Source organism: Sorex araneus, chromosome X (assembly GCF_027595985.1).
Source record: "Sorex araneus isolate mSorAra2 chromosome X, mSorAra2.pri, whole genome shotgun sequence".
Classification (NCBI taxonomy): Eukaryota; Metazoa; Chordata; class Mammalia; order Eulipotyphla; family Soricidae; genus Sorex; species Sorex araneus.
The window spans coordinates 81660709-81683926 of NC_073313.1; the positions used below are offsets into that span (position 1 = coordinate 81660709).

General features: G+C 42.3%; 1 protein-coding gene across 1 annotated transcript in view; it reads left to right on the forward strand.

The window, feature by feature from the left end:
• GPC3 (glypican 3) overlaps window positions 1-23218 on the forward strand; it is a 458480-nt gene that overhangs the window by 39467 nt on the left and 395795 nt on the right. Inside the window, exon 2 of the mRNA XM_004606379.2 lies at window positions 6028-6189. Within this exon, the coding sequence (XP_004606436.1) occupies window positions 6028-6189 (162 nt within the window). The remainder of the gene's footprint in view (window positions 1-6027; window positions 6190-23218) is intronic.

Consider the following 23218-nt stretch of genomic DNA (forward strand, 5'->3'; position numbering starts at 1 on the left):
ATAGGAGTAGGAACAGTTGCTTACGGAGACTTTGCCAAATATACCCCACCATTCCTGGAAACTGGAAGTTAGCACCCAGAGAAATTGATGTTGTTTGTTTTATTTATGGGCCACACAGGGCTGCGTTCAGGGATCACTTCTGGCAGGCTCAGGGGACCAAATGTGCCAGGGATCAATCCTGGGTTGACTGTGTGCAAGGCAAGCACCTTACCGGCTATACTATCACTCTGGCCCCTCACCAAGAGTAATTGAGACTCAAAAAGGATTTTATCTCTAAGCTCTAATTTTATGAACTCCTGCACTACCGAAATTTTAAATACACAGGTATCAGCTTACCAGGAAAGTCATAAAACCTTGCTAAATGGACAGGAACTTGGTATATGGAGTATCTGCTGTATAGAATTTTCCATATCTGCACATGTATCCCCACCAACCTTGTTTGAATTTAAATTAGCTCCTCTTCCCCAAGGGAACTTTTCCCTTCTTGGTCCAGTAAACTGCATCCATTTGTACTCTTAGAATAGCCTTAGATTTTGTAACATCATGTAGAAAGAACACAGTGGGTTAGTACAATTCTGATTTTTCTTTTCCTGGAGAGAATCAAAGTAAGTCTTTCAGCATACCCTCTTTAAACGCTGTTTTGTTGTTTTTATTTTGGTACTATCCCTTAGCAGTGCTCAGGACACACTCATGGCTCTTTGCTCAGGGATCTTTCCTGGTGGTGGGAATAGAACGTGAGTCAGCTGCGTGCAAGGCAAGCACCCTACCCACTGTATACTATCTGTTCAGCCTTTAAAAGTAGTTTAAACCTTGGTTATGAGATTGACTTTTACAGGAGATAAAATCGGAATTCTGTGTCTCCAGACCCTAATTTATATTTTAACACATGTAGCATCAACTTTGCATCCCGTCCATTACATTTTGCTTCTGGATTTTGTTGGGCCATATGCATTATATGAGTGATCCCTTAAACTTTTTTTTATCAGCACATCCCTTGAGGAGTGAAGGTGAAGATCTCTAGGAGCCAATACTCTGGACTCTGAAAGTGGTTATATGAACCAAGGTTGATGAATTTCTTGTCTAAGTTAATCAGAGAAAATTTAGATATGTATATTCAGGTCATGATTAACTAGAATTCCTAGGGAAATAAAAGAGTCGAATAAAAATTAATTTTCTGATACTCCTCTCAGCTTTTCTGAGAACCCTGGTTGTTGAGAAGGTGTGTATAATGCCTGAGCACATTGTCTTGCATTACTCCAGAAGGTTTGGTGTCCATTTATTTGGATCTCATCATTTTATTTTGGGGCCACTCCTGGAAGTGCTCAGGACTTTCTCCTGGCTCTGTGCTTAGGGTCAGTCCTGGTGGGGTTTGGAGAGACCATCTGCCATTCCCAAGTTGGCCTTGTGCAAGACAGGCACCTTAACCCCTGTGCTAATTCCCCAGCTCCAAAGTTTGCAATTGATTTCTTTTTTTTTTTTGCTTCTTTTTGGGTCACACCCAGCGATGCTCAGGGGTTACTCCTGGCTTTGCACTCAGGAATTACTCCTGGCGGTGCTTGGGGGACCATATGGGATGCCGGGGATCGAACCCGGGTCGGCCGCATGCAAGGCAAACACCCTACCCACTGTGCTATCGCTCTGGCCCCTGCAATTGATTTCTTAATTGTTGGTTTGGAGGCCATACCTGGCAGTGCTTAGGGCTTCCTCTGGGTTTTTGAACTCAGGGAACACTCCTTGCAGTGCTTGGGGATTGTATAGGGAGTCAGGGATTACACTCTGGTTGGCCATGTCCCAGGCCAGCACCCTATGTGCTATTCTATGGCTTGGCTCCAAGATTGGCTGTTTATTACTGTATTTTACTTGCCTTGGACCTTGTGAGGTTTGGGAGAGGGGAGAGTCATTCCTAGATGCTGTATCCACACGCTACTAACCTAGCCATGTTGCTCTCTTGCATTCATTGACCTGATACTAGCTATTTGTCCTGTTAACCCTTTCTAGAGAGTGAGCTCCCTTGGAAGTGGGCACCTTTCTGTATTGTTCCAAACTTGCCTTCCACCATAGCACAGAGCTTGACATTACACTCAAGCCTTTGAGCAGCAGATGCCAAAATGGTATTGCCAATGTGCAGGAGATTTATCCAGATATATCTGTGAAGGCAAGTAGTGGGGAGAAGAAGGATGTTGGAATAGCCATCAGAAGGTTGTTACCATCTGTCCCTTGTGGGGGACAGAAGGAAAGAAAGGAAATCTGTGTATGCAGAATTTCAGACAGTGGTAGTTTTAAGAATATTACTTAGATATAGGACAGTGAGCAGGGAGCTTGCATTGCACATGGCCAACCCAGTTTGAGCTCCATCATCCTGGATGGTCCCTGAAGCACCACCAGGAGTGATCCTTGAGCACAGAGCCAGAAGGAAACCCTGAGCAATGGTTTTCGGTGTCAATCCACTCCCTCTGGAGTGGATTCATCATAGAAGATTACCTGTAAACAGTCTTGTGTCTCATGGAACTTACCATCTTTGCCAGGCTCAGTTAAGGGCTGGTAGCAGCTGCCTCCCCTTTGGGACTTTAAAACATGGTGAGCAACTGAAGTGATAGCACAGTGGGTAGGGCATTTGCCTTGCACGCGGCCGACCTGGGTTCGATTCCCAGCATCTCACATGGTCCCACAAGCACCGCCAGGAGTTATTCCTGAGTGCAGGGCCAGAAGTTAACCCCTTTGCATTGCTGGGTGTGACCCAAAAAGAAAAAAATAAAGGTAATTTAAAAAAACATAGCAGGACACACACCACGTGTGTTTCTGCAGTGCTAACAAAGGAATTCAAGTATTACTGAGGCTTGAGAGATAATATGGAAGATAAGAATCTGGCCTTATAAGAATCTAACGGACTATAGTTTGATCCCCAGAACCACTTGGTCCTGTGAGCACCGCCAGGGATCATTTCTGAAAACAGAGTTGGGAATAGCCCCAAAGCAGCACCCACGTCCCCCCCAACACCACCCATGGAAACAAATCAAGTGCTACTGAAGAATTGAAGTCAGACCAGTGTTGCAGGAGGGGAGGCAGATTGGGCTTCAGATTCATTGAGTCCTACTATTTGCTTCAGTTGGTGGAGGATATAAATTCATGAGACTCACCCTCACTTCTCTCAAATGTCACTTCCCTCAAATCTCTTCTTAAATGTCACCTTATAAAAGAAGCTTTCCTTAACTACTGTGTATAAATAAAACCATCTCCACAACCCTCACAATTTCTAGCCACCCCTCCCTCCTTTTTAACATCAAAAACATGTTGGGTAAGAGTATAGGAGTATAGGGTAGGGTGCTTGCCTCGCATGCAGCTGACCTGGGTTCAATCCCCAGCTTCCCAAATGGTCCTCTGATAATATAGATACACATATGTGTGTGTATGTCTGCACAGCAGAGCCTGGCAAGCTCCCTGTGGCATATTTGATATGCAAAAAACAGTAACAATAACAGGTCTCATTCCCCTGACCCTGAAAGAGCCTCCAATCATTGGAAAAGACTAATAAGGAGAGCCTGTTAAAATCTCAGGGTTGTGACGAATGGAGACAGTACTGGAGCCCGCTCGAGTAAATCAGTGAACAATGGGATGACAGATACAGTGATATATAGATAGATGGATATGTATCTCATATATATGTAAAAACTTGCTTTTTGTTGTATCCCTGAGGTAAGATATTTGAGAGTAGGGACTTTATATAGTGCTAAATCTAATTGGGATGATTTCTGAGCACAAACCTGAGTTATTCCTGAGCATCACCAGGTGTGGCCCCCCAAAACCAAACCAAAACAAACAAAAAACATGTAGCCACTTGATTGAGGTCTAATTGACAGATAATCAGCCCTGCCTCTTTTAAGAGTAAAATTTGATAGTTTTGACATATCTTTTCCAGCCATGAAGCAGGGACCATAATCAGAGTAATAAACATTTGTCTAACACTCCTGAATTTTCTCACTACTATGTATCATCTTTCTTTTTTGATTGATTTTTTTGGTATCATCTTTCATTCCTTCTCCTTCCCTACCTACTCCCTGTCCCCAATCCCTGCTGAACTACTTTCTGTCATGATTAATTTTGAGTTTTTGGACTTGTCTGTACATGAATCCATATAGTATGTATTTTTTTGGATCTGGCTTCTTTCACTTAATAGTTTCGGGGCTCACTCATGCTATACTATGTAGCATTGTTTAACTTGTATTTGTTAATGAGTGGTATTCCACTGGATGTATGCGCCTGGTTTGTTTAACCTTCCTTTATTTTATTTCCTCAGTATTTCTCATCCCTTAACATATACATATGAAAACATGCCTTTTGTTTTATCCCTGAGGTAAGGTCTATGAGGGTAGGAACTTTGTATAGTACTAAATCTAAAGTGCTTGCATCGTGTCTTATATTTCCTAGAATGACTTTTACCTTCTCACTTCATTTATATGCTGATGATGGCCATACTTGGAGAAATTCTTGAAGTCCTTGGTGAAGAACTGAGAATTTCAAATGTTTCTGTCTTTGGGAAATTTGGTGGATGATGATTATGAATTGAGATGCAGAGCACAAGAAATTGAACTGTGTGTATGTGTCTATGAGAAATAAATTTCTCTCTCTATATACACACATATTCCCAGAATGGTGGCTTGGGTCATACCTAGTGATTCTCAGGGATATCTCCTGGCTCCATGTTCAGGAGTCACTTATAGCGATGGTGGACTATATATGGTGTTGGGGATTAAACTGGGGTTGGCTGCATGCAAAGAAAATATATTAACCCCTGTACTATCTGACTCAAGAATGAGGTATATTGAGTTTCTTGTTAGGGATGCTGAATTGGAGATTCCTGTTGAGTAGTTGAAGATGTGGAAGTTTGGAACCCAAGAAAGAAGTAAGGGCTAGATATGTTGGAGTACCGGGGAAAGGTTCTGACAACCTAATTTTGGAATAAATGAAGTGATTCTGCCTTGAAAAATCTTTATGGAGATATAAAAATGTAAAAAGAATTTTTCATCTTATGAGAGGTATCAAAATAACTCAGAAGTTCAGAGGAACAAAAGATTGTTGGCATTTATAATGGCACTACAGTGTTGGCATTAGTAAGGGATTTCGTTGTTGGTATGAAAGTTCATTGTCTCCTTCTGGTATTTCTTGCTCCAGATCTTTAGTTAAAGTAATTAACACCCCTGAGGGGGCGGGGTGGAGCTATACTGGGATTCTTGGTGGTGGAATATGAGCACTGGTGAAGGGATGGGTATTCGAGCATTGTATAACTGAGATTTAAACCTGAAAACTTTGTAACTTTGTAACTTTCCACAATAAAAAAAAATAAAAAAATAAAGTAATTAACACCCCTTTGATATCATATTGATGAGTCAATTGTTTCTCTCCCAAATTAGCTTCGCGTTGGACAGACATATACTACATTAGGAAATCATCACCAAAATGTTGTACATTGCATCTTAGTTGAATCCTCATTTATAAATTATAATCAGGAAAAGTACATTGTATGAGAGAAGATGAGTCTTTTAACAGACACATTAAATATTGGATATTGGTGTTCAATGATGTATACTTGGTGCTATAAATTACTCGGTGCAGAATTTATGAGTCAAATTCAGGCAATTAATTCTGGTGGTTATTCCAAAAATAATATGGCCAAAGGGTAATTGCAAGAAAACAGGAATTAAGTAAGATAAACAGTAAGTGTGAATAATCACGATTTGAATGTATTTTTTAAAAATTTATTTCTTGTTTTTTGGGCCATATCTGGCAGGGCTTAGAGGTTACTCCTGGCTCTACACTCAGGAATTACTCCTGGCGGTGCTTATGTGACTATATGGGATACTGAGGATTGAACCCAGGGTCAGCCGTGTGCAAGGCACACGCTGTTCCTGCTGTCCTATTGCTTGGCTTACAATTTGACTGCATTTGAAAAGAAACATTCCTTTTGTCCTGTTTGCCTTCTCTGTGTGTGACAGTCTACTTACTGAAATGTGAAAAACTTATTTGTTTCAGGATCAGATCTGCAAGTGTGTCTCCCCAAGGGCCCAACATGCTGCTCAAGAAAGATGGAAGAAAAATACCAACTAACGGCACGCTTGAACATGGAACAACTGCTTCAGTCTGCAAGTATGGAGCTCAAGTTCTTAATTATTCAGAATGCTGCCGTTTTCCAAGGTGAGTTCTGGGGATCATCATAGATATGTAGCTCAATACAGTCATTATTTGGGCACCGAGCTTTTAAATGCTAAGTCTGATTTCTAAATTAGCATTCCAGCATGCATGCTTGTTATCAAAACCTCCCCCTGAGAGATTCTGGTTTAGAAAGAAACATTATTTGTAGACAAGCTTCATTCCAATCTTTGGAAAGGTGGCTGTTGTAAAAAAAAATAAAAAGCATTATCCAAGAGATGATTTTGTTTTTGTTTGCCTGTATGCACATCTCAGGCAGAGAACCTGGAAGACTTGTTGACAAAGCCCAAACTTTGATTGAACTACCAGTTTTTTTCTCCCCAGGAGTAGATTAGATCTTTCTGGATCTTGGAATCGCTCCTTCTGACCACTAGGGCCATTTCTCTATTAGAGAGAGAAACTGGCTGGCTGGGCCCTGTCTTCTCGTTGGTGTGAGTGGTGGTTTCTTCTTTCTCTCTGAGTCTCAGTTCTTCCTACACTTGTGTCTGTCTGTCTGTCTGGGAATGGAGCTATTGTGCCATGACCATCATGGGGAGGAGATCATATCTCTTATCTCACAGCAGGATGGGAAATAGTCCCTCCCTTGGTTTAACAACTCAACTGGTGCTATTGCAGAGGGAGGAGGAGGAGGAGGATTATGGTAGAGGCAAGAACCTAGATGGCCTTGTGCACTCTGTACTCTTTCAAGTACTTTGCGCATGTTCATTTATTCATTCATCTTCGCAAGATATCCTATGAATGAAGTGTGAGTTTTAGCCACCTCCAACGTATGGGCCATGAGTGAAGGCACAGAACAGGTAGGTAACTACTAAACAATTGCTGAATGATGAAAGCAGATTTGAACCTCTCGGTGGCCTGGTTTTTAAAGCCAGTGCTTTTGAATACTTGCGCATGCTGCCTTAGCAGAGGGAAAGATCATTGTGAAGACAGGAGTTTTTGTCTATCTCTCCTTAAGTAGATGGAATCAGCTGCCTTTTTCTTGCCCCACAAAGGAAGCCGTGGGGGTCAGATCGCAAAATAGCACATTTGACTACTTGACATTTCAAAGCTTGAGCAGCACGGCCCCTTTAGAGGAATTAATCCTTTTGAATTGTAAGGTGGGTTGATTATATCTTGTTTTATGTATTACAATAAGTTTTGTTGAATTAGCTATGGAAAACGATTCATGTTAGCTAATAAGGCACACCTTCACCGCAGTTTCTTGGGTCAGCCCCACAGGGGTTGTTGGGTTGATTATGTAAAGTACACTATAGATGCTTGAAGTATTTGTTAACCTATTTATGCAGTCAGACTCTTGTGAAGAGTGTGTTGAGGCTAACAATTTGGCAATAGAATGAATAATTTAAGTTGACTTTTAAAAATACATGTACCATTCATGTACTTCTTAAATTGGCTTGGGGGCAGAAATGATGGTTAAAAGTGGTGTGGGAACAAGTGGAGAAACAAGTATTTGGTTGAAGTAGGAACTGGAATTTTACCCTCTGAGGAATCAGGGGCCTTCCTTGAAGAATGGGGTGGGAGTGACTTGTTTCATTTCCAGAGTATCCAGGTCCATCTTCCTCTCAGTTGGATGGAAGGGAGCGGTAGGTGATAACTGTGTTATTCCAGTGGGCAGGGGAGGCCCATCTTAGAACCTGGGGTGGCAATATTCCCTTCTGTCCTGTCCTGCCTTGTGTATATTTGTGTTTTCCAGGCTGGACCAGCACACTAGGGGGGAAAGCAAATTCTGGATGGTATCGATTGGATTAGCTTCGCTTCGGATAAGTCCTGTGTAGCAAGGCAATTTTGTGAAAAGAAAGTAGAAAGTGACAAGGAGGGTAGTAGATATTAAAGATTTCTTCACTTCATGTTTTTTCTCTTTCTCTCACACACACAGTTCTCTCATTTTTTACTTAGCATATACCTTTTTATTTTTTTATTTTTATTTTATAAAATTTAAGAAATTTTATTGAATCACCGTGAGATAGTTACAAGCTTTCATATTTGTGTTAACAATCTCACAATGATCAAACACTCATCCCTCCACCAGTGCACATTCCCCACCACCAATCCAGGGTATACCCCCCATTTCCTACCCTTGCCCTGTCTCCATGGCAGACAATATTCCCCATACTCTCTCTCTCTCCTTTTGGGCATTATAGCTTGCAACACAGACACTGAGAGGTCATCATGTTTGGTCCAGTCTACTTTCGGCATGCATCTCCCATCCTAACTGGTTCCTCCAGCCATCATTTTCGTAGACACACACTTCTCAAACTGTGGAGAGACGTACAAGGACCCCAGAGCAAAGAAAGATGGTGACTGCTTGCTGAATCAAAAGCCCTTGCTGGTGTCCTCCACCATGTCTGCAACCATATTAGTTGTGTCTCTTGTTTCATTTTCTTTTCTGATTGTTCTGCCTGGCTTTTAGAAAAAAAATGTAAGAAAATAAAAAGCACGGTCCCACACCTTCAGGCCCCTTTGTCACATGTGTAGGGAAATTGATCCTTCTCTCTCCCCCGCCTTCCCCATGCTCAAGTGCTTTCTGAAATAGATATTTGGAGAATCCAAACATAGCCACCAGACCATGACAAGATGATACAGTACTGATTGCTAACATAAAAATAGCATCCACTTTGTGGGGGCTATGGGGAATTGGGATCACATCTGGTGGTTCTCAGGGGCTACTTGTGGTCCTGGTGGTGCTCAGTAGATCATCTGTGGTATCAGAGATCTAACCAGGATTGGCCACATGCAAGGTAAATGCCTTACCTCATGTACTAGCTCTGCAATCCCAATTTCTTTGTTCTTTTCTTTTTTTTTTTACCACACCCAACTGTGCTTAGGGTTTACTCCTGTTTCTGTGTTTGAGATCACTCCTGGGGTATTTGAGGACCCTATGCAATGTCAGGGCTTCAATTCAGGTTGGCCATGTGCAAAGCAAAGACCTTATCTGCTGTGCTATCTTTCTCTCTCTTTTTTTCACTGCTTATTATTCCAGAAAACTTATTTTTTTTGTTTTTTTGGGTTTTTTTGCTTTTTGGGTCACACCCGGCGATGTACAGGGGTCACTCCTGGCTCATGCACTCAGGAATCACCCCTGGCGATGCTCAGGGGACCATATGGGATGCTGGGATTCGAACCCGGGTCGGCCGCGTGCAAGGCAAACACCCTACCCACTGTGCTATCGCTCCAGCCCCCAGAAAACTTATTTTTTTTTGGTTTTTGGGTCACACCTGCCGATGCACAGGGGTTACTCCTGGCTCTTCACTCAGGAATTACCCCTGGCGGTGCTCAGGGGACCATATGGGATGCTGGGATTAGAACCCGGGTCGGCCGCGTGCAAGGCAAACGCCCTACCCGCTGTGCTATCGCTCCAGCCCTCAGAAAACTTATTTTTTAAATTTTTTTTTTTGCTTTTTAGGTCACACCTGGCAATGCACAGGGGTTACTCCTGGCTTTGCACTCAGGAATTACTCCTGGCTTTGCACTCAGGAATTACTCTCCTGGCGGTGCTCAGGGGATCATATGGAATGCTGGGACTCGAACCTGGGTCAGCCGTATGCAAGGCAAACTTCCTACCTGCTGTACTATCGCTTCAGCCCCTCCAGCAAATTTAAATTGGGGATACAGTTGCACCCCCGAACACACACCTTCCCAAGATTCTGGTGGAACAAATTTGTCCGAATAATGCTGCAATACTTCTGTTATATGAAGTATGATGTAGCTTTTGTGAGCTGTTTTTATCCACTACATGCAACTGAAAAAAGCTCATCTTGATCTTGGCCTTGATCCACAGTCTCTTTAGGATTCCTTCCTGAGTCCACATTGGGGGCATTTAAGCAGTGAGTGGTTTTTGCAAATCTGCGCACAGTTCTGCGAGCAATCCTTATTGCCTCGATTTGGATTTTATGGGTTCCTTTGCAGGAAGCCTTTGCCCTCATAAATGAGCCTGGGGCCCTTCGCTACAGTGGTTGGCGTGCTCGATCGCTAATGTTGTTTTGATAATGATTGAAGCATTTAAAAAGTTGTTCTTTATTTTCGATCTTTGCATTGCCTCGTTTCCTAAATTTAATTTACTTAGATGTGCTTAGTAAAATGGGACAACACAATCGTTTTTTGTTTCTGCTTAATTAATTCTTTTTGAAAAACTCCACTCAAAGTCGTTTTTCTTTTCCCTTCCTTTCTTTCTCCTCTACCTAATAATAATGATGATGATGATGATGACAATAATAATACTGGTAGTGAAATTTTATTAAGTGCCTACTCTCTGCTGCTTCCTTTTACATAATTATCTCATTTAATTTTTCCAGCAGCCCAATGGGGTTCATACTGTAATTATCTCCATTTTACAGATGAGATATCCGTGAACGCCACAGCTCCATCTGAGCCATCCACTCTCCTTGTCTTGAATGTACATGAGGTCAAAACAGATTTTAGGAGTTAGAGTTGGGAGTCTTGAGGGGTAAAAATGGGGCAGAATTTTCAACCTGGTATTATTCTGCACCCCTGCTGTTCCCATCCAGCCTTGACTTTCAGCATTCTTCTGTGGAATTTCAATTTCACAGTAACTGTCCATTTTGTACTCTCGGCAAAGATCTGGGGTCTACGTTTGCTCTGGATGGCTGTGATGCCTGACTTCCCTAGGTGCCACTAACCTGAAAGGAGAATAGGATCACAGGAATGCGGTAACATTTAGCTTTTCAGGAAGTGGCCCATCTCAGAACTTGCTTTCTCTTCTTCATCAGAGAGGAGAAACAGCACTGAAGTGGGACAATGCTCTCCATATGAGATTCCATGGAGTTGCTGCTTATGTAATGGAATCACCTGAGAGCTCCTTGGAGAAGTGTTCAAATATTTCTGGGCCAGAAATAGTCCAGGGACTAAGACGTTTGCCTTGCATGCAGTCAACCTTGGTTCTTTCCCTAGTATTAGATAAAGTTACCCTGAGCACCACTAAGAGTGATCCCTAAGCATAATCCCAGCAATAGACCTTGAACACTGCTGGGCATGACCTAACTCTACACTCTGCCCCTCCCCCCCAATAAATGCCCCAGCAAAAACAAAACCTGCTCCTCTTCTAAACTCATATCCTGTCTTTGCATGTTTAATGTCCTAGTTTTTTAGTCCCATAAGCAGTTAAGTAGAAGAGTATTGGAAGAGAGAGCGAGATACATATGAGAAAGTTAGGAGTAACAATGAGGGTGGAATACTAGTCACTGAATAAGGCACATGGTACATTGAGATGCCTTTAAAATCTGGGTAGCCCCTGTAGTATTATAGTGGGTTCAATAGCTGATGTTGGTACTTATGAATTCATAAGAAAGATCAGTTTACAGACATGACATGCTTTGCCATATTCCCATTTTCAGTGACTAAGAAAATTTTAGGTGCTTGAAGGCCATGGAAGAAACATTGGACTCAGAGTGCTTCAGAGACTGAATTTCATTTCATTTCAGATTTAGCTCCATATTTTTTTTAGTTTGGGACTTTGGGAGACTATTTGGACTCCAATAGCCTCAGCTTTCTTATCTGCAAGATGGGGATGGTAATTATAGTTCCTGCCTGGTAGAGCAGTGTATGTGAAAGTGTCTGGATAGCCATCAAGGGCTCTAATGTGGATTATTGTCCAGATACCAGCACACACCATTGACTAGTGCAGACCTGAATTTCCACCAAACTTGGCTTCATGATGTCACCCTACAACATTGGCTCACTTTGATTTTGGGGTCATTTCCAAGTGCACAAGGGTAAGCGAGAACCTTCACAAAGAAAGCTTTTGAAATAGGAGCTTATTTTTGTGTGGCCGTAGATGTGAAGCTCTGCTCTTTGAAATGTCAGTACGACCAGGCACGATCGTTTTTGCATCTTCCTGGAAGCTGCCCTTAAGGCCCTCAATCTGGCCGATGTTCCACACAAGCTAGTGGCAGATCAAGAAGGGTTGGCTGTTTTCAGGCCATCTGTGAGTTGCCATTTCTGTTCCAGTCCAACGTGGCAGAGGGAAAGAAGAGTTGAGTCCATATAGAAATCTTTAGTTCCTCCTCAGCCAGTCTGCGAAAGTGTCCTGCTCCTTGCTTTGTGGGAAAGAGATGAAAAAGGTGTCTCTGAGTGGAGGCAGTTGCTGGTTCTGCTGTCTTATTTTCTGTTACCATCTGCTCTTGGTAAAATTTTATTTTTTCGGGGGGAGGTCTCAAGTTTCCGTCTTTCCCCATCCCTAAACAAAATTGACCTTGGTTAGAAAACCCTTTTCCATCAGCTCAGTTCTGTGCAATTTCTTCAGTCATTTCTGCTTGAAATGACTGTTCAGGGACATGATTCAAGCAAAGCTTTTTTCCTTCACAGTTAATATGTGACTCAATAATTGCTTGAATGTTGATAAACATGTTTTGGAGATTCAATCATTTGGTAATTTGGTTTTTAGAATATAGTGGGGGGGGTAAGTGACCATGGAGCAATTTTTCTCCATCTCACAATTTTTCCCCTTGACTAGTCTAACACATCTCCTTCCCGGCCTCCTGCGCTGTTGTCGATGGAGCCTCTCTCAGAGTCCGCCACTCAAATGGCCAGCCAGGCCCGCATAAGCTGTTCTTCGTTGCAAAATAACATGCGATAGAGAATAATTACAGAGATGTCTAATCAGAACTTAATTCATTTGCCGGGGCGAAATATAATAACATTAAATGGAATTGAAGAATTTGAGGAACGCAAACCATGACCATGAGTGGGATTTTGTATCCTCAAAAATGTAAATTATTAATCAAACCACTCATCTGTACAGCAAAGCTCGAGTAATCCCATTATAAGAGGGTGAATTTCTCATCAGAGCCCAGAAGATTCTGGCTTTAATTAGTGTACTTGTATGGCACCAACTCAAAGAGATATCTTGGTTACAAAGTTTTTTTTTTCCCCTAAATGTGATTCTTTCGTTATTAGTGCTATTGGAAAAACAATTGAAAACTGGGTGTTTAAAGCCCTTTCAGTTTTTAAGCAAAGACCTTTCGGATTCCATTCTGTTTTAAAACTCTGTGGTTTTAGCAGAGCCAGAGGCTGGGGGAGCTGTAAACCTTTTCCTGTGCCCTCTTATTGATTTTGTAAAGTCAGTCATTAGACTGACTGAGAACTGGTTAATAAAAAGAGCTTAGCAAAATGACTCAGTGTGTGGGCAGAGGCTCTTGGAGGACCAGCAGTGAGGTGAGGAGATTAAACAGATGAACTCTCCTACCTCAGTACTTGGTCCCTGATTGAACAGAGTTTCAGACTAGTCCCTTCTAGTTGCCATTGTGGCCACCTACCTTCTCCCCAGTGGGCTGATGCAGCAAATGAAAGGACATTGTCCCTGCCCTCTAGAAGCTTCCAGGGAAAATGCCACTTTGGCCCAGTGTGATTACTCTGCACCCACCCCCCACTGGGATTTGTTGCTTCTCTGCAAACAGATGTTACCCCCTCCTTTTTCTGTCTCACCGCATTGCTGTACCTGATAATGGAGTAATGAAGCGTATGTTTGCAAGATTTGAATTCTCCTGTCAGTTGATTGGAGGTAGAAACAATTTTCCACTGAACTGGAAATGGGAGCAGAGAAATGAATACTACCTTTCTCTTCTTTTGACTGTGAGTTGCTTCCAGAGCCTGAGGTACACCTTTATCCTTTTCCCTCATCTCCTCTTTCCCTTTGACTCCCAGGTCTGTTCTTTGCTTTTCGACCTTTTCCCACCTTCCCCCCTTCCATTTTCCTTAGCTCTCCCTGGAGGGGCTCCGTTGTCTCTTTTTATCATGTGTGGATTCCTTCTGGATCCTTCTCCCTCTGCTTGGAGCTGTGGACTCCATCTTCCGCTCGCATTTAGTCTGTCACCGAAAGCAGAAGCGGATTCTAGACTTCAGCTTTCCTCCTTTGCCTCCTGATTAAGCAGTAAAGTGCAGTCGTGAGAAGGAACGGTTGTCTGGGCCTTTTGACTGGTCTCAAAGACACCTCGCCAGAGAGTAGGGAGGAGAGTTGGAGCTGGTGTGAAGAGTAAGTTGAAGGTTTGGGGGTGAGAATGAGAATCAGCCCTTTTATTAAGCGTTTTTAGTTATATTGTCTAATGAAAGCCATCTCAATCTGTGTGGCTGGTACTATTCATTTCATTTAGAGACTGAGGAAATGGGTTCTTTGAGAGATGAAGTAATTTGTCTAACACCACACAGCCTATACATGGCAGAGGTGGGAATGGTATCATCACTGTAGGCTATAGGTGAACTCTTCTACCTCTGGTCTGGTCCTTGATTTAATAGTTTGGGACTCGTCTCTTTAGCTGCCTTCATGGCCACCTACATTCATCCTACCTTGGTGATTGTTGTTTCCTGGTCAAGGGTAGTCTCTCCAACTCTAGCTTTCCATCTTCTGAGGGAGGGAATTCTCTTATATTTAATTTCAAAACACTGGCTGAGCAAGTCTCCAGCCTGTCTGAAGATGGGGATGGTGGAGGAATGCAGAGATAGAAACTACCACACAGCAACTGGCAAGTCGCTTACATTTCAGAAGCGAAGTGCTTTGTGCCTGAAGACCTTGGGTCCGAGATATTCTAAAGGGAATGTTCCACAAAAACTGGGAGCATTTCCTGTGATGGCAAAGGATTCAGATTTCATCTGACTCAGAGCTGATACAATATGGTGGCCCTGGGTAAGAAAAAAAAAGATGAGAAAATTAAAAATGCAACCCCCCTGTTACTCTTGTGGGAGGTTTGCAAGTGTGGGTCCCTGTAGCTTCGGTTTCATTAGCTTCACAGGAAATGCGCCTGTGTGTGGGAATGGGGATTGGAAAAGATTAATTCCAACTAAGAACCAGCGGTTCTTGGAGGAGATTGCCTGTATGAATTCTCCAGACAGACGTGGCTCTTGATCAAAGAGAAGGGCAGGTCAAGAGAGTTAGGTGAATCAGTGCACATCTTTTTCTAAATTAAATTAAAATGGATACATTATTAATTGCCTACTAGATACCAGTCTTTCTCAACTCCCTGGCCAGCCTTACTCAGACTCGTCTCTTGAAAGGGCAGAGTACCTCAGAGATGAATGGAGGGGCAAGGTAGGCCCAACTCACGGGCTGCCTCAAGTTCATGTGTCAGCTTTGCTACTTCCTCTTTTTCTGAGGAAGAACAAGTCACTCCCTCTCTGAGCTGTCCTTTAAAGAGGCTTACATCAGAGGAGGGCTGGAAAGAACTGTTCTCTAGGAATCAAATGCCTGGGGACTGGAGTGATAGCACAGTGGGTAGGGCGTTTGCCTTGCATGCGGCCGACCCGGGGTTCGATTCCCAGCATCCCATATGGTCCCCTGAGCACGGCTAGGGGTAATTCCTGAGTGCAAAGCCAGGAGTGACCCCTGAGCATTACTGGGTGTGACCCAAAAAGCAAAAAAAATAAAGGAATCAAATGCCTGGAAGTCATTGTTTTTGTCATTTCCTGCCCAATATAAATATTTTCATTGTAGTACCTTTGCAGTATGGGATGTCACCAACCTGGCACATCTGCATTGAAAAGGATTTTTATGCTATTGTATGATTTTAATTGATCACAGGAATGATCTAATAGACCATCCATAATCTTATGATGGAGATAACAGCTTCTACCATTTTTATGTGTTTTCTTGCTTTGTGTGTGTGTGTGTGTGTGTGTGTGTGTGTGTGTGTGTATAAGACTGTACAGTATACAATTTCCAAATGGTCTCTAGTGGTCCGAATGAAGCTTCTAGATCTAACTAGTAAAGGCAGATTCTGATTTCTCTGGGCTACATACAACAGGGGAGGTTGGAGAATCCAGATGTTGAAAGGAAACTAGTTGCTTGTGCCAGTTCCTTCCTTGGTTGCTATTGTTTAGAGCACCAGACCTGATGAACTGAAACAGCGTTATCATCTTAGACCACATCGCACTGTATTACCCTCTGCTGGTGTTTTCCCCTCCTAGCACTTACCAAGTTCGTAGTGATCCATGCCTGTTACTTTGAGCATGGGTAAAGATGCTTTACCTTTCCTAAAGAATGATCTCTTCGAAGGTAGACTGCATATATATTCTTCCTCACCCCTCTATTCCCAGGTGAGATAGTGAGTGACCACACACATGCCATTCCAATCAATAGAAATAGATTTCTAACTAATCCATTCTCTCTGTCTCAGCTGCCACTATGACCAGACAGAAAAAGCTAACCTGTGGCACATGGTATTGGTTTGTTTCAAACTTTTCAAGTGGATTCAGATAGAAACTGTTAAAAGTTCATATAATGAACTGGTATTTGCCCACTGAGATGGATTTGGTTAATGTTTATCTGAGCCTCTCTCTGCTTTTGATCTGACCTCACCATCCCAGGCTGGCTGTTTATCCTTTTCTTCAGCCTCTCCCTGGAGTACTGTGAGCCACAGATGAGCAACTTGTGACCCAGATTGGTGATCCCTGCCACCTTCCCCAAATACGCTCTGAACGAAATAGAGCAAACTTTGTTTCAGAAATTTCTTCTCTTGGGGAAATTGACATTGGTGGTAGGATTGGTGTTGAAATATATTCCTAACTCAATTATTAATAACTTTGCAAATCACAGTTCTTTAATAAAAATAAAAAGAAAGAAGAAAGTTCTTTCAAATTAAGTTCTTATGACACCAATAAGTACGAGTTAATAACAACAACAATAAAGAAGAAAAACCAAAAGAGGAAAGTGACCCACCGTCTATATCCTGGAGTATAACTTATTAGCAATTGGGCATTCGATGTTAATGTGTTTTTGTAAAATATCGTGTGTATATATGCATATATATAGGTGAGTATACGTATATTTTAGCATTCATTTTACAATTAATATGGGGGAGCTATCTTTCCATGTCAATAAATATTTCTCTAACGTGATAGAAATATAGACCTTAGAGACTGCATGCTACTTAGTCCTGTGGGCTATCTCATGTTATTAATCCATCCTTCCCTAGTGCTGGAAATATAGGTTATATTCAGTACACCATAGTGAGATAAATAATGTCCCTGTTGATAAATGTTTATGGACATTGTTATTTCCTCAAGGCAAATCCCTAAAACTGGAATTATCGGGGCAGAGGTTCTATAGTTTTTAGTGTTTTTCACATCTGTCACCCTATTTTGACAGCCATAACATTTGTACTGATTTTTGACTCTCAATAATCCCACATTGGGTGAAAAAATAAGAGTGCCTCTGGTTACAGGGGTGGTGTTGGTAGCTTTCATCTTATAATTTTTATTCATTATTACTCTTTGATGGTTGAAAGCAATTTGGGTGTTCATTGTTTCTTATGGTGATGCCCATTTATCTTATTGATTTGTAAGAACTCTTTGTATATTTGGGATGCTAACCCAACTGATCTTATACAGTATTTTTACTTTTGTAAATTCAATTTATTCTTTCAATTGTTCATTTTGTTGAATGGAAATTTTAAAACTCTGTCTAATGTATAAAAAATGTTTCTTTGGTTTGCAATGTTTTAAAAAATTCTTTACTTAAGTGGTAGTATCCTGCTCAGGAATTAAAGATGTGCTCTCTTTCCTCTTCTGACACTAGCTGTGTGTGGAAATCGGTAAGTAATTGAAATTGTCTGAGTTTGATTTTCTTATGTGCAAGATAACAGCTGACCTGCCTACCCACCAGAGCCCTGGAGGATCAAAAGAGGTAACATATATGAAAATGCTTTGAAAAATGGAAAGGGCTATTCACTTGCCCTCCCCTGCTAACCTTTAGCCTGAATGAATCCATGTTGACTGATATCAGCACTGTCTTTCCCTGGCTGAGACCTTGCTGGCCTTGTAATGGGACAGAGTCTTGGTCCAGAAAGTCTGCTGGTAGCTAGAAGGCAGCTTAGAAGGTGGTAAAATGTTGCCTGCCTCTAGTCTGTCTGCTTGCAACACTCATTCTGGGCATCGTTCCCACCTTTCCAGCTGGGGAAATGGGCCCTGCAACTCGTCTTTGATGTAGTATGTGTGTTTATACTCACATGCCCCCAGCCCTAGAAGGGCAGCAAAAGAAACCAAGTGCCTATTTCTGGTCTCCAGAGTAGCAAGTAGGTGGGGTGGAACTCCAGAGCCTTCTGTCCACACTCATAGTCCTTGGGGATTGGAAAAACTGTGCTCCTTCTAGCAAAGAACATTTGAAACAGATAACACTATCAGCTACATGGGTGGCTTAGCATTGTTGGGAGGGCCACTTTCTGGAAAGATTTGTTTATTAGGAAAGCCTTTTTTTTGCTGTAACATGATCATAATGCTGCCTCTCTAAATGCCAGATTGAAAAAAAGATATCAGTGTGTATGTGGGATGGCAGGCAGCATGGGGGCAATGTAAGTATCTCATGCATCAGAGTAATCATTAGTGGAAAAACAAAGTGTGTTCATTCTGGCAGTCTCCGCCAGATGGTTGAGATGGCTTGTCGTGGAAGGAGAGGCTTCAATGATGCACATATTATTTCATATATAACCTTGAAGAGTTTTGTTTGTATTTTGAAGGGAGGGAAAGATAGTCACTGTTCAAAAAGTTCAGTCATCTTGAAGGGCCTTTGGCAAGTTGAGGGGACCAGGTGTTTGAACTCATTTTGGGTCACTTCAATGAAGGAGCTATAAAAGGAAGTTTTCAGAAAATCTACTAGGTATTGATTTTGTTGTTGCTGTTGTTTTGGGGCTACACCCAGTGCAACTTGGGGGTCACTCCTTGCAGTGCTTGGGGAACCATATGTGGTGTCAGGAATTGAACCTGGCTTGACCAGGGGCAAAGCAAGCATCTGACCTGCTGTGTTATCACTTGGACTAATGAAAGATTTTAAATTATTATAGCAGGAACTCCATCCCGAGGTGTGCTTCTTCCCCATTTCACATGTCTGTACAAGGGTACCTTGCACCATGTTTGCCTCCGGGCCAAAGGAACTAGAAAGTGCCATCCCCGAGGCGTTTCAAAGGCTGAGCTCCTTTCTTCGGGCATTCCTTGGAGTTCACAGATGAAAATAAATTTTAGCAACTCATAAAAATGATCAGAGAAGGTTTTGTCAAACAGAAAGTGCCATGAGAAATCTGGACAGCCAGAGCAAAATAAACAAAATACCCCAAGATGGGTCCCCAAACTTGACTTGGCAGAAAGCTCTGAATTCCATTGATGTGAGACACTTTTCTGTAGGGACATACTGGGGTGAGTTAATTGCACCCCAAGGATTCTAGGGCAGCCTTTACTATTGCCTCATAAAGAATCATACACACACACACCCTTCAAAGTTCATTTTAGTACTTTTCAGCCTGACATCGAACGGGTCAGCTACTTTGACAAACCTGATCTGGCCAGATGTTATTATTTTGCACTACATTTAATTTCTTCCTGCCAATGCTTTAGAGTTCTTTTCTCTGATAAAGATCATGGGAAATTGTCTGGTATTTACAAAATCCCATCCAGGCATATCTGTTACAATGTTCACTTAGCGAAGTTTATTAGATTATTAGGGCTCTAAACCCTTGGGCTCTTTCGTTATTGAAATTAAAAAAGAAAACCCCAAACATCTTCAACAAATTTAAGTGGCATAATTAGACCCCGGACTTGTCTTACAGGCATTTTAGAATTATGAAAATGATTTCAATAGTAGGCACTTCCTGAGAAACTTGCTGAGTTTGACAGGGATGAAAGGGAAGCCGTTACACTCCTTTGGTCTCCTGAGTTAATGGGTAAAGTGATATCTGGGGCTGAAATAAATTTGCTATCGTTGTATGGCCAAATTGCTCCCATAAGTAGTTAGCCATACCACACAGGACCTAGTTAAAATATGGGTACCAACCGTGGGCGAGAAACATGTGGGTCTCTCTAAAACACTTCGGGTTTTAGAACCAGGCTAAGCTTAAGCTCTGCTTCTTTTCTTAGCTCTACCATAGGAGCCATCAGGAGACCTTAATAGATGGAAATACTTGACAGTTTCAAGGTGCAAGTAGTCACGGTTTGTACGTGCCGCAGCTTTCCTCAGGGGATTTGCTCACTCTCTGCATGCAGTGGTGATCATTTTGAGCATTAGCAAGTTCACAGTTGGTGGCACAATATCTATCATGAAAGTAGGCTTGGGAGAGTTGAGACTTGAATTGACCGTGGGGATCCTTAGCTACATGAAGAACACAGGTGACAGAAATTGAACAAAGCAGTTTCAGTTGTGCATGTGTTTTGAGCAGTGGGGTAAGGGGATAGTAATTCAGACCCCCCAAATTTGGAGACCTTGAGTTTTCCTGAGCACCCACAATGTTCAGGTACATTGAACATGTGCCAAATGAGCGTCTTAATTATATTTAAGAGAATCCCAAACTTATTTGACCTACTGACCCCTTTTCAGAGAATAATTCATTCGGGGGCTAGAGAGATAATGCAACGTATAGAGTACTTGCCTTGCATGTGGCTGACCCAGGTTCAATCGCTGGCATCCCATACGGTTCCCCAACACGAATTCCTGAGTGTAGAGTAATTCCTAAGTTCAGGAAACCCAAAAGCACAACCGAGTGTGGCCCCAAGACAAGCAAACAAGAGGTCATTCAGTGCCACCGCTATGGAAATCTACCTTCCTTAAGTGAGGAAACAAAAATCAAGCCCTCCAACTACACATAAGCCTTCCTTCTGGATCATTCATTCTAACACCCACCCATCCCCTGCCTGATCTGGTAAAAACTGTACTTTGGAAAACACTGGTATAGATACTTGTCTCTAACTGGTTTTAATTTTATAGGTTTGTAAAGGGGGATATGGGTCACACCTGGTGGTAATCAGGGGGAATATCCCCAGCTGTGTGCTTGAGGGTCGATACCAACAATACTATGGAGAAACATCGGATCAAATTGGGACTAGGGCATGTAAGTGAAGTGCCATAATCTTATTTGTAAATTTAAAAACATTTTTGTTTTGGGGCCACACCTGGTGATGTTCAGTGGTTACTCCTGGCTCTGCACTCAGGAATCCCACCTGGTGGTGCTCAGGGTACCATATGAGATGCTAGGGGTCGAACCCGGGTTGGCGTTGTGTAAGGCAAGTAGCTTACCTGCTGTACGATCACTCAGGCTCTCAAGTGCCTTAGTTATGTCTCTTCCAAATTAGTCTTTGAACTAATATGAAAGCCCAGTTCTTTAGAGGACCTATGAAAATATCTTCCAATTCCTCAAAACCGTAGTTGGACTTTTGCTTCTTCGGTAAAGGCCCTCAGGGGCCCTTTTGTGCAAACTCTAATAGTGCAAATATGCGTTGGTCATTAACTGTCCTGGCAATGATTGCTGAAAAGGGCAGGAGTGAAGTCAAGGCAAGAGGTAAATATTTTGTAGAAATGAATGACCTAGCATGAACTCTACATAACTCCAGATCTGCTCATTTACATACTGTGATCATCTGAGTTGGCCTGGAGTGGATATTCCTTCCATTTATGCAGCAGGAATCTGCTAAGCAAATGTATCTGTCAGATGTGTAGAAGGCATATTTTCCTTGTTTGAAGGAGTTACACAAGTCCATTATTCGGCACTACTAGTTATAATGACCTTCACTTCTTAAGACAAACCTGATAGAACCACTCTTTGAACACACTTTACTGGTGAATAGTTTGAATTGCTTCAGGTATGGAGAAATACTAAATGATCATCTAGTGTTGCTTTGTTTTTGTCTGCACCCAGCTCAGGGGTTACTCTTGGCTTTGCACTCAGGAATCACTCCTGGTGGTGCTTAGGGGACCATATGGGGTGCCAAGGATGGAATCTGCATCAGCCACGTGCAAGGCGAATACCATATCCACTGACTGTACTATCATTCCAATCCCCATCGTCAGGAATTTTAAGAAAATTAATTTAGGATAAAATGAACTTACGCTTGAGTCATTTTACAAAGGGGAGCACACATAACCTCTCGAAGTTTCCATTTAAAGATTATCTTAAAAGCAGGGACAATCGGGGCTGGAGAGAGATGGCAGGGTTTAAGGAGTGCTTGCCTTGCATGTGACCAACCTTGGTTTGATCCTAGTGTACCCCCATCACCTCTAAAAGTAACCTCTTAGTACAGATCTAGGAGTAGCTCCTGAGCACTGCTATGTGTGTCACTCTTTGCAAATAAAGCAGAGGGCAGTCGATAAGAGGGCCTAGTTTTGTAGAGGTCCAAGAAGGAAATGACAGGCTGTATGTCTCACAGCTTATCATGGGGCTTGGTACACAGTTAGCAACTGGGAAATGTTAGCTGGTGTTTGTTATTCTTGCAAAGTAGTTTTAAATATCACTTTATTGCTTTCCACCCTCCTTGCCTTTATCAGTTCAGAGGAGTCAAGATGTTTGGGAAAACATCCTGTGTGTTAGCTGGTCCAGAATTGGCAGGAGAGCCATGTTAGCCACATGAAAGCGAACAGTGAGCAGGTTTGGGCTTTCTCGGTTCCTGGGAGGGAAATTCTACTGGATCCGATCATTCTATTCTAAGTTTACTTGATGAGTAGTGGACAGTGGTGAAGTGATTGGGTAGCCTGCAAAATACTAAGCACGTATATGTCTTGAATATTCACTAGAAACATTTCTGACAGGGGGTCCTCTTTTTTTTAATTGAAACACCATGAGATACAAAGTTCGAAAGTTATTCATGATTGGGCTTTGGTCATACAGTGTTTCAACACCTGTCCCTTCACCAGTGCACATTTCCCACCACCAATGTTTCCAGTTTCCCTCTTCCTATCCCCTACCCATTTGACCTCTGTGGCGGATACTTTTCTGCTCTCTCTCTCTCTCTCTCTCTCTCTCTCTCTCTGTCCTTTTTGGCATTTTGGTTTGCAATATTGTGTGTATCTCTTTACCTTTTGGCACTCAGATCTTGTTCAGAGTGAAACTACTATTGTAATAGTGTATAATAATGGTCCCTTCTCTTCTGTATCCTAACTGCCACTCCTCCGACCACCACTTGTGTCAAGCTCCCAACCATGGACCAGTCCTCCTGGCCCTCGTTTCTACTGTCCTTGGAATTAGTCACATACTATGTTTTTTAAAAAATATCTGCTAAGGTTATTTTTCTACTGTCCCTGCTGACACTTTCTCAC